The sequence below is a fragment of the Lithobates pipiens genome, unplaced genomic scaffold (genome assembly GCF_037356315.1).
Source record: "Lithobates pipiens isolate NorthernLeopardFrog02 unplaced genomic scaffold, aLitPip1_a1.2 Scaffold_8, whole genome shotgun sequence".
NCBI classification, from domain to species: Eukaryota; Metazoa; Chordata; class Amphibia; order Anura; family Ranidae; genus Lithobates; species Lithobates pipiens.
The window spans coordinates 141,119,893-141,132,634 of NW_027507903.1; the positions used below are offsets into that span (position 1 = coordinate 141,119,893).

Sequence of the window (12,742 nt, forward strand, 5' to 3'; positions counted from 1 at the left end):
GCCGGTTCACATGTCTCCGGGGCAGCTGCGGAGTGCACTGCACAGAAACGCTGTGCATCTTTGCCTCTGTTTCAGGGCCAAATTCAGGCAAAGATTCTGCCCTGATTCGTCCCAAACGGAGAACAGGATGCACAGCATTGCTGTGCAATCCGCAGCCAGTTTAGGTGTCTCAGCAGATAACACCACATCAACCAATACCAGGGTGCGTAGAAGATTTTCAAGCATTTGTGGAAATACAAATGTGACAGAATATACCACAACCTGAAACTATACTATAGGTCCCAGAAGGCAGAAGATATTAAAGCATTCTGTATCAAGTGGTCCCCTAGCTTGTGAAATTAGTATAGCAACCTGTAAAATAGAGATGGTTTTCTAGCTTTATCCATTGCCACTTGTGCAACATGTAATGCAACTTTGAACACATACAGGCACATGACAAGTCCCAGCTCATCCATTCTAATGATTCAAATCTATACAACTTAAATGTCACAGTGTATTTGAAAGGTTCTTGCACTACTTTGATGTGACTTTTATATGACTTGAGTGCCAGAGAGTGTGAAGCCACATCAAAGTTGCACTTGGAGTCGCACAAGTGTGAACGGAGCCTTATGGAATTATAGGTCCCAAAAGACAGAAGCTACTACAGCATCCTGTATCAGAGTATCCTAGGTGGTTTTCTAGCTGTTGTGGAAGTTTTCAATCCCAGCAGACCTCACCACAGCAACTGTTATCAAAGTGCTGCAGATGATTTTCAGCATTAGTCGACCTACAGGTCCCAGTAGGCAGAAGGTACAACGGCTTGTATAGTACCAGAGTACCACAGATGGTTATATAGTTGTAGTGAAATTTGTGATTTCAGCAGACCACGCCACACAAATCATTATCACAATGTTGCAAATGGTTCACCAGCAATTATGAATTACAGGTTCCAGTAGACAGATACTACAGCAAGCTGTCTCAGGCTGGATTCACACCTATGCAGTTTTAGTGCTTTTTGCATTTTGCAGATTTGCACTACAGTCCATTTAACATGGTTTCCTATGGAACACGTTCTGTAGTGCAAATCTGCAAAATGCACTAAAACTGCATAGGTGTGAATCCAGATGCAAAGTACCACAAGTGGTTCTAAAGCTTGTGAAATTACAAGGCTCAACAAGTAGAAGATGGTATAGTAACCTGTAAATTAGAGACACAGATAGTTTGCTAGCTTTTGTGACACTATTGGTCCCAGTAGGAAAAAGAAACTACCGTAGCTTGTATCAGAGTACCATGGGTGGTTTTCTAGCTGTTGTGAAATTTCAGATCCAAGCAGACCACACCTCAGCAACCTTTATCAGAGTACTTCAAATGGTTCCCCAAAAAGTTTTGGAACTACTGATCCCAATAAGCAGAAAGATACTACATTCACCTGTCTCAGAGTACCATAAGTAGTTCTTTAGCTTGTGAAACTACAGGTCCTAACAAGCAGAACCACGATAAATTAAAACCACAGGTGGTTTTCAAACATTTGTGGTCCCAGTAGGCAGAAGATACTACATAAAACTTATATCTGAGTAGCATGGGTGGTTCAATAGTTATTGTGGGAATTGAGATTTCAGCAGGTCACACCACAGCAACAGCAACCATTATCAGAATGCTGCAGATGGTTCGCCAGCATTTGAGAGCATAGATCTCAATAGGCAGCTTGTATGAGAGTACTGAAAGTGTTTTTCTAGCTGTTGTAGATCTTTAGATCCCAGCAGACTATGCTACACCAACCATTATCAGAGTGCTGCAGATGGCTCTCCAGCTTTTGTGGAACTGCAGATGCCAGTAGGCAGAACATACTACAGCAACCTGTCTCAGAGTACTACAAGTGATTCTCTAATTTGTAAAACTGCAGGTCTCAACAAGCAAAAGATGATATAGGAGCCTGTAAATTAAAACCACATCAGATTTTCTAGCTTTTGTGGAACTATATGACTCAGTATGCCGAAGATAATACAGAAACTTATATATGCATACTACAGGTGGTTCTCTAGCTATTGTGGAAATTGATATTTCAGCAGATCCCACCACAGCAACCATATTCAAAGGCATGCAGATTGTTCTCTGGGATTTGTGGAACTACAGGTCCCAGAAGGCAGAATATACTACAGCTGCATGCATCCGAAAGCCTGTGAAAGCACAGGTCCCAACAAGCAAAAGAAGACATAGCAACCTGTAAAAAAGAACCACTTGTGGTTTTCTAGCTTTAGTAAAACTATATGTCCCAGTAGACAGAATATAGTACAGAAAGTCGTATCTGCTACTGCAGGTTGTTTTCCAGCTGATGTGGAACTTGAGATTTCAGCAGATTCCACCAAAGCAACCATTATCAGAGTGCTGCAGATGATTCTCAAGCATTTCAGGAACAAATACCTCAGTAGGCAGAAGATACAACAACAACCTACAGGCAGAAGATGCTACAAAAAGTTATATCTGAGTATCCCAAATGGTTCTCTAGCTGCTGTGGATCTGAGATCCCAGCAAACCACACCAACCATTAATCGATTGCTGCAGAATGTTCTGAACAAGAACACAGGTCCCAACAAGCAAAAGATGACATAGCAACCTGTAAAAAAGAACCATTTGTGGTTTTCTAGCTTTAGTAGAACTATATGTCCCAGTACACAGACAGAATATACTACAGAAAGTTGTATATGAATACTGCACAATGTTTTCCAGCTGTTGTGGAACTTGAGATTTCAGCACATTCCATCACAGCAACCATCATCAGAGTGCTGCAGATGATTCCCAAGCATTTCAGGAACACATATCTCAGTAGGCAGAAGATACAACAACAACCTACAGGCACAAGATGCTACAGAAAGTTATATCTTAATATCCCAAACTGTTCTCTAGCTGCTGTGGATCTGAGATTCCAGCAAACCACACCACACCAATCATTAATCGACTGCTGCAGAATGTTCACAGCATTTGTAGAACTACAGATCCCAGCAGGCGACTATATTACAGCAACCTGCCTCAAAATTCTGCAAGTGGTTCTCTAGCTTGTGGGAATACAGGTCCCAACAAACAAGATGATATCATAGCAGCATGCATCAGAGAACCAGCGGTGCTTCTCTGGCTTTGGTGGACCTATAGGTCCCAGCAGGCAGATCACACAACACCACACCGACTTGTACCAAATTACTGCAAGTCTGTCTTTCGTGGAATTATAGGTCCAACTCCAAGCACACAGAACTTGGTCCATAGGTCCAACTCCAACCACAGAACTTGGTCCATAGGTCCAACTCCAACCACAGCAAACCTGCACTAGGGTACCACAAACTACCAAAGAACATATGAGGATGCTGCAGGTTACTTGGTCAAAGAACTTTATATCAATCAACCTTACTGGGGAGTTCACTGAATATAATGAATGGATAACCTACAATGTTTCCACATTGTAACAAGTTGAAATCAGTTACGATGTATAGTGTTAAAATCAGTTACAATGTATAATAACAAACCTAGGTATTGACTAAACAAACTCATTGTCATCATTTAATGGGAAGTCTTCCAGGGTGTGAATTGAGCTCTCACATGCCTTTTATTGCAGAAAAGCCCTAACAATGAGTGCACCAAATTCCTACATGGACCGTGTGACTCCATCAGGAGGGAAGGGAGGGGATGGGTGCCTACAGCGGGAAGATTTCATGAATTCATCAATGCACTCACCCACAACAGAGAGGACTGCCAGCACTAGGTACAGGATGGCCATGACTTCTTCAGTTGATGATGCCCACGACTTCTTCAGCTGATGATGACCACTTCACAAGGAGAAGCTGCTCTGCTTATCTCAGGGCTCAGCAGCTGATGAAGTTGCCCTTGGCTGTCCTAATCTTATCCAGAGGCTTCACCCATACACTGACTCAAGCTGCTGTAGGGATCCAGTCCAGAGTATGAAGCTTGCTGCCCACAGTCTGCTCACTCTAAAGCTTCTCCCCCGTGGGCTGTGTGCATGTAGTTCAGCACCCTGTGCACTGCTCTGGGATTCCCTGCTCGTTCTGCACTTGTTGCTGTAAATCCCCCCCCACTGCCTCTATTACTGATCTCTAACGAGGAGGTGGGGGTTTGACATGGACAAATCGGCTCTCCTCTCTCCACTAGGAAAAAGTTGGGTGGACCAACCCACCAAACAATAACATAGGAAACTCCTCCATCTGCAGCCCAGACCAAGATATGTGCAGGATGCGAATTCAATGGAAATGACCCCATGAAAGGAATTGGCGAGGAAGTCCTGTGCTAAAACAATCATTAGTGGATAGGGTGCTGGAAGAGTCCAGGCACACAATAAGATTGCTTTATTAACCCTTGTTACCATGGTGCTTGGTGAGGAGCATCCCCTGTTTGCCAAATGCTGATAATCTGCACCAGACAGCTGGGCTCTGGGGGGGTTACATGAAGTGGGATTAACTAGAGCCCATCCCTTTAATTCCTAACATCAGTCAGTAAACACTTTATATACTGTAAACTGCAACAAGCTCAGCAGAGACAAAGCAAGAAAAACAACCTGCTTGCTATAAAAAAAAATGATCTAAAGGATTAGGGCAACCCAGCCAGTACACATGGTAACAGGGGAAGGATGGTGATAGGGTGCCTTGACCTATTTGTCACTGTTTTTGCAACTGAAGAGGTTGAAATTTGCAGAGATTTTAGTCTGTAATAGTGTTTTGGTGATGAGTTTGCTGATCTGCTACAAAGTTATACATTTGCCAGATTGAGATTCCACTTTTTTTTCTTTTTTCTTTTTATAACCACTTCGGCTCCAGAAGATTTGGCTGCTGAATGACGGGCCATTTTTTGTGATTCGACACTGCGCCGCTTTAACTGACAATTGCGCGGTTGTGCGACGTTACACCCAAACATAATTGACGTCCCTTTTTCCCCACAAATAGAGCTTTCTTTTGGTGGTATATTATCACCTCTGTAGTTTTTATTTTTTGCGCTATAAACAAAAAAAGAGTGACAATTTTGAAAAAAAAAAACACAATATTTTGTACTTTTTTCTATAATAAATATTCCCTTTTTTTTAAAAAAAAGCTATTTTTTTCTCAGTTTAGACCGATATGTATTCTTCTACATATTTTTGGTAAAAAAAATCGCAATAAGCATAAATATTGATTGGTTTGTGCAAAAGTTATAATATCTACAAAATAGGGGATAGAGTTATAGCATTATTATTATTTTTATTATTATTATTATTATTATTTTTTTTCTTACTAGTAATGACGGCAATCTGCAATTTTTATCATGACTGCGACATTATGGTGGACACATCAGACAATTTTGACACATTTTTGGGACCATTGGCATTTATACAGCGATCAGTGCTATAAAAATGCATTGATTACTGTAAAAATGTCACTGGCAGTGAAGGGGTTCCCTGGGAGGTGATTGTAACTGAAGGGGGAGGGGACTGACTAGAGGAAGTGACGGATCGTGGTTTCTAGTTAATAAGAACACACAATCTGTCACTGCTCACAGAACAGAACAGGGATTTGTGTTTACACACACACTTTCGTGTCCTGTTCCTCGTGCTCACGATCGCTCTTGCCCAGAGGTCATCGCGACTGTCAGCAATGACAATCGGCACCCCCGCTGTGCAGTAGGCACATATGCGTGCCTGCTAACCCGATGCTGCTAGCCGATGTATAGCTACAACGGTTCGTGGGATCGTGCCGACCTGCCACTGTAAAATGACAGCGGCTGGTCGGCAAGTGGTTAAGTGGACAACCCCCACCTTTATTCCACCTTAAAGCAGAGTTCCACCCAAAAATGGAACTTTCGCTTTAAGTGAAGGTGACCCCCTGACACGCCACATTTGGCATGTCATTTTTTTGGGGGGGGGGAGTGGATACCCTCTTTTTTTGCCTGTCCATGCCATTCTACCGACATACATCGGTGTGCGCCGGCCAGAAAAATTCATACCATACCCTTATCTGAGCATGCAGTCCAGCAGGTCAGGAAAGGAGGGGCGAGCTAGTGCCCTCCTGAATCATACGAGGTCACATTCCTTCAACATGGGGGGGTGCTCCCACCCCAAAGCACCTAGTCCCCATGTTGATGTGGACAAGGGCCTCTTCACAACAACCCAGGGCTGCGATTGTGGGGACCTGTGGGTAGGGGGCTTATCGGAATCTGGAAACCCCCTTTAAGAAGGGGGCCCCCAGATCTCGACCCCTTCCCTATGTGAATGAGTATGGGGTACATTGTACCCCATACTCATTCACCAAAAAAGTATCAACAATAAATAAAGACATATAGATTAATAAGAATGCGGCGCTACCTAAAAGTGCTAAAACTTGTGAAATAAATAATAATCCCAAATTCAATATAAATCAAATATTAGCGACTAGATAAAACATGGATATAATAAGAAATGAATCAATGTAAATCATCCAAATTAAAATACGCGTGCACGCAATAAATGTGCAACAATTAGTGAAAAAAAGTCCGTGAAAAATTATCAATCCTGTGATTAAATAGAAATAATTTGCATAGATAATCCAAATGTAAACAAACATATAAAATATATATATATATATATAAAAAATATATATAAAAATATATAAAGTGAAAATCCGTGAAAGAAACAAATGTAGTGACTATTTAAATAATCAATATACACACGTGATTGTCCATAAATAAAGTGCACTGATGACTGATAAAATTGCAAAAAAATTATATAAATAAAGTTCATGCAAAAAAATGTGAAGAATCCATTCCCAAGAGTGGCAAATCACTGCAAACTTCAGTGCTTAATGGGTGCACCAACTATTTTCCCCAGCCTCTCACCTCCAATAGCTGGTAAACAGGCACTGTGTAAAAGGGTAACTGCTGGCTTCTTAATCATTCAGTCACACTGCTCCACCGCTGTTTGTATTTCACTGTAAGGTTATATATTATATGCCCTCCCAATAGCTCCAGGATATCCAAGCCATATAAAATGGAAAAACACAGAGGGCTTTCATGTGTAGTATCTTCGCTATTTTATTGAAATAAAAGGTAAAATCCACACTTACATTCACAAATACAGCAGAGTGTGCAGCAACCGCGGACTTCCGGTTTCGGCCGTAAACCGGAAGTGATAGGTCCGACACCAAATTCCTTCCCTGACGCGTTGCGTTACAGAACGTAACTTTTTCAAACAGATCACTGTTTTTATGCTGGCTGCTTCCTATGCGCATCAATTTTATATATATTTTTTATATTTTTTATGACATATTAGGTGGAGCGCACTAGTTTACTCTTTACACAATAAATAAAGACAGGAGGCAGTTTTTGACATTTCCTTTATTAAAAAAATGTAAAAAAACAATGTCTCCCTATGTAGATCCATCATCAATCACAATGCCCGACGCACCGCAGGACCCGAAAAAGAAAAATCGCTCCGCCCGTGATGAAGGCTAACTGCTAAATGCCTACTCCGCCATTTGACAGTTCTTAAATAGGTATTGTACTGTTACTGTATTGTCTGCCTTCATGTTGTAAAGCGCTATGCAAACTGTTGGCGCTATATAACTACTGTATATTAATAATAACAAACATGCCTATACTTACCTGCTCTGTGCAATGGTTTTGCACAGAGCAGCCCCAAACCTTTTATTGTGGGGGGCCCCCTGCTGGCACTCCAGGCCCCTCCTCTTCATCAGATGCCCCTGCGGAAAGCCCATTTTCATGGGGGCACCCATGTAGGCTCTGCCCCCCGCTCCTGTGTTACAGCTTTTGATTGACAGCCAATGGCGCCCACTGCAATCAATCTGTCCAATGTAGAGAGTGACAGGTGAAAAACCTTAAAGCGATTGTACATCTTGTTTTTTACCTGCGATTTTTACCTGCAGGTAAGCCTATAATAAGGCTTAGCTATAGATAAAATGAATATCCACCCATATAAAAGTCAGCAGCTACAAAAGTGTAGCTGCTGACTTTTATTAATCAGACACTCACCTGTCCCATGGTTCAGCGATGCGGACGTCCGAAGCCCCGCTCTTCTCCCATCCTCCCTGTGGCGCCGGAATTGTCACTGTGGGCGTCCAGGGACCTCGTTCTAAGGTGAGTATTTCATAGTGAGCTAGTATGCGGTGTGTACTAGCTCATTATGCCTTTGCCGTACAGGTTTTTTTGTGTTATTTTTTTTTCCTTGTGCGGATATACAACCGCTTTATATGTATTCAGAGATGTGCATGCATGGCTCACTGTCCATTAACGCTGATAGGCAGTTATGACAGGAAATACCAATTGGGTCTTGGACCAGAATTCTAGTCTGTATCACTAAAATGATCATTAGCAGGATCTTTAGTTAGAACTTATTTAGAATACTGTGTCCAGTTCTGAAGACCTCCCTTTTATATAAAAAAAAGATAAGCTAGAACATATCCAGAGATGAGATGATTAGAGTTTTTAATTTCATTTAGGGAACAAACAGTTCAAGGAGCAGGGCCAGCATTAGGGTAGGACAAACTGGACAACTGCTCAGGGCTCCCATCCTTGGCAGAGTCCCAGTCAGTTTATGGTAGAGTGGTAACAACAGAGGCGGCTCTCTAATTAGGCAAATAAGGCGGTCGCCTAAGGCCTCGCACTCACAGGGGCCTCCTGACAGCCTAATTGAAGAGCCGCCTCTGCTGACAACAATGCCGCTGCGGCATTAAGCTCAGACCGGCAACGGTTTAACATTACCTGTGAGATAGAGAGCACAGACACCAGCACTGAGATAGAGAGCACTGACACCAGCACCAAGAGCACTGACACCAGCACTTTAAAGCTCTTAATATATGTAATTTGTACCGTTCATTTTTTTATCGCTTGAATTATTTTTCCCATTATGGGCAGGGGTGGGGCCTCATGTCTAGGTTTTGCCTAAGGCCTCAAAAAGCCTAGAGCCGCCTCTGGGTAACAAGTGCTGGAATGCTTTATATTGAATGTGATTCTAAAGGCAGAAGGTTTTTTTTTACCCTAATGCATTCTATGCATTAAGGTAAAAAATCTACTCGGTACAGCTCCCCCAAATCCCCCCTTATACTTACCTGAGCCCCATCTTGATCCAGTGATGTGCATGAGAGCATCAGCTCTCCCAGGATTCTCTCTCTTCATTGGCTGACACAGCAGCGGGAGCCATTGTGAGAAAATGAGGAGAGAGCTGGAGTGGGGCTGAGCCGCGCTTTGTGTGCAAGAGACTTGCTATTAGGGGCATTTGGCAGGGGAGGAGGAGCCAGGACAGATGACGGGGGACCCAACGAGAAAAGGATCAGGGCTGCTCTGGGCAAATCCACAGAGCAGGTAAGTATGCAAAAATTGTCATCTAAAAAAAAAAAAAAAGAACCTTTGCAATCACTTTAAGTTCCCAGTACTGCATACAGAGGTGAGAGGGGGAGTAATGTGTAAATGTTGGGTGCAAAATCAGGGAGAAACCAGTGCAAAAGAAGATTATTGGCTGGGAGCTGCAGATATGTGACCTCCTTCTGATCCACTGCTGGGACCTCTGAGATACAGTAAGTATGAGTTGTGATAAGTATATGCATTGTGTGTTTTGGGGGTAAATGGAGGGGGGTTCTGAGAGTGTTGGGCTAAATGTTGGTCAGTTCTTAGAGTACATGGTACAGTCTTTTTAGTGTGTTTGGGTTTATGTTGTGGATTGCAGAGTGTAATAAGATGCATGCTGTGATGGTGTGTAGATGTAGCAGGGTATACAGAACTGGATGTAAAAGGGTGCATGTTATGCACCCTTTGCTTGAGTGCTGAGTGTATTTGGCGTGTGTGGTCCAGTCTGATAAGTGTACTGGGGTGCATACTACAGAGTTCTGAGTATATTGGGGTACATGTTACAAAGTCCTTAGATTGTAAGCTCTAATGAGTAGGGCCCTCTGATTCCTCCTGTATTAAATTGTATTGTAACTGTACTGTCTGCTCTCATGTTGTAAAGCGCTGCTCAAACTGTTGGCACTATATAAATCCTGTATAATAGTAATAATAATAATAATCATCATAATATTAGGGTTTATGCTACAGAATGCTGAGTTTATTGGGGTGTGCAATATGGAGTACTTAGTATATTGGGGAACATGTTACAAAGTACTATATGTATTAAGGACCATACTGTAGAGTGCTATGTATTGGGGTACGCAATATGGAGTAATTAGTATATTGGGCTACATGTTACAAATTGCATCATGTATAAGGGTACTTTCACACTGGGGCAGGGTGGCGTTAGCGGTAAAGCGCCGCTAGTTTTAGCGGCACTTTACCACTGTTATAGTGGTGCTTTTCGGCTGCTAGCAGGGCACTTTTAACCCTCGCTAGTGCCTGAAGAAAGGGTTAAAAGCGCCTATGTTGTGGCGCTGCCAAAGTGCTTTGCAGGTGTTTCGGCAGTGCTGCCCATTCATTTCAATGGGCAGGGCATTTTGGGAAGGATGTATACACCACTCCCAAACCGCCCCAAAAATGCTGCTTGCAGGACTTTTTTCCCCATCCTTCAAGCACACCGTCCCAATGTTAAAGCACTTGAGCTTTCACACTGGGGAGGCATGAGAAACACTTTTCAGGCTCTTCACAGGCACTATTTTTAGTGATAAAGTGCCTGAAAAGCACCCCAGTGTGAAAGGAGTCTTAGGGTTTATACTACAGAATTCTGAGTTTATTGGGATGCACAACATACAGTGCTTTGTATATTGGGGTACAGGTTACAAAGCGCTATATGTATTGGGGTTCTTACTACAAAGTTCTGAGTGTATTGGGGTACATATGTTCTATATGTATTTGGGTCCATACTATAGAGTGCTGACCAGGGCCGCTGTTACAAATTATGGGGCCCTGTACAGCCTACCTGCAAAAATATCAAAACAATATTTTCTCTAATAATACATGAAAATTATTATTAGTGAACACAAACATTCCAGCATACATAAAAAAAAAACATAAATTCCATCTGCAAGCCAAAATTCTCCCCAAACACTAATGCCGCGTACACACGATCAAACAATCCGGTGGAAAAGTCCGGCAAACTCAAGTCCGCCAAACAATCCCCCCGTGTGTAGCCTCCGGCATACTTTTTTGACCCGAAAGTACGGCGGACTTAGAATGCCGTGTTGCACACCAATCTGCCCGCCGTACTCGCATTTCGGCGGACAATCCGGCCGTGTGTATGCCAGTCCGCCGTACTTTTGAAATGAGCGGACTTTTCCCGCCCGGAGAAAAGTCCGCTCATTTCGAGCGGGTCTCCAGGTAGGCAGGGCCCGCGAAGGAGACGTCGCTGGCCCCACCGCCTAGTATGGACTTAAAGGGGAACCCCAACGCCGGAAAAAATCGGCGTGGGGGTCCCCCCCAAGTCCACAACAGACCCTTGTCCGAGCACGCTACCCGGCTGGCCAGGAAAGGGGGGGCGAGCGAGCGCCCCCCCCCTCGCCTGAGCCGTACCAGGCCATGTACCCTCAACATGGGGGGGTGCCTTGGGGAAGGGGGGCCGCGCGGCCCCCCCACCCCAAAGCACCTTGTCCCCATGTTGATGAGGATAAGGGCCTCTTCCCGACAACCCTGGCCGTTGGTTGTCGGGGTCTGCGGGCGGGGGGCTTATCGGAATCCGGGAGCCCCCTTTAATAAGGGGGCCCCCGGATACCGGCCCCCCACCCTATGTGAATGAGTATGGGGTACAATGTACCCCTACCCATTCACCTGTAAAATAAAGTACAAAAAAAACACAACACACGAGATAAAATACTTTATTGCACAGCTCCGGGGGTCTTCCGTCTTCGGGGGTCTTCTCGCCGGACTCCTCCGCTATCTTCTTGTAGCTCTTTTGCTAGCGGAGGAGTCCGGCTTTCTTCCTCGCCGCCGGCCTCTTCTCCCGACTTCGGGGGTCTTGTCCCCCTCTTCGGTTCTTCTGCCGGGCCACCGCGCCTTCTTATAGCTCTTTTACAGGCGGTGGCCCGGTCTTCTGTCGCCGCCGCCTTCCGTTCTTCTTCTCCTTCTTCTCCTGAAGATGTTGACTCGACGCTCTCTCCGGCCACAATGCCAGGGACGCGCTGCGCGGCCACTTATATAGGGACAAGGGGCGGTGTCACATGGCTTTATGTCACATGGGTTGGTGTCACGTGGTGACCCCGCCCCCCTTACGATGTCACAGTCCCCATGTGACATCAACCCATGTGACCAACCCATGTGACATAAAGCCATGTGACACCGCCTCTTGTCCCTATATAAGTGGCTGCGCAGCGCGTCCCTGGCATTGTGGCCGGAGAGAGCGTCGAGTCAACATCTCCAGGAGAAGAAGGAGAAGAAGAAGAAGAACGGAAGGCGGCGGAGATAAAAGACCACCGCCTGTAAAAGAGCTATAAGAAGGCGCGGTGGCCCGGCAGAAGAACCGAAGAGGGGGACAAGACCCCCGAAGTCGGGAGAAGAGGCCGGCGGCGAGGAAGAAAGCCGGACTCCTCCGCTAGCAAAAGAGCTACAAGAAGATATCGGAGGAGTCCGGCGAGAAGACCCCCGAAGACGGAAGACCCCCGGAGCTGTGCAATAAAGTATTTTATCTCGTGTGTTGTGTTTTTTTTGTACTTTTATTTTACAGGTGAATGGGTAGGGGTACATTGTACCCCATACTCATTCACATAGGGTGGGGGGCCGGTATCCGGGGGCCCCCTTATTAAAGGGGGCTCCCGGATTCCGATAAGCCCCCCGCCCGCAGACCCCAACAACCAACGGCCAGGGTTGTCGGGAAGAGGCCCTT

At 44.6% G+C, this 12,742-nt stretch overlaps 1 protein-coding gene across 1 annotated transcript in view; it reads right to left on the minus strand.

The window, feature by feature from the left end:
• PODXL (podocalyxin like) overlaps positions 1–4,106 on the minus strand; it is a 136,291-nt gene extending 132,185 nt beyond the window's left edge. The window contains exon 1 of the mRNA XM_077473266.1: positions 3,703–4,106. Coding sequence (XP_077329392.1) covers positions 3,703–3,745 — 43 coding nt within the window. The 5' untranslated portion in view covers positions 3,746–4,106. The remainder of the gene's footprint in view (positions 1–3,702) is intronic.
• Between the last annotated feature and the right edge of the window lie 8,636 nt (positions 4,107–12,742).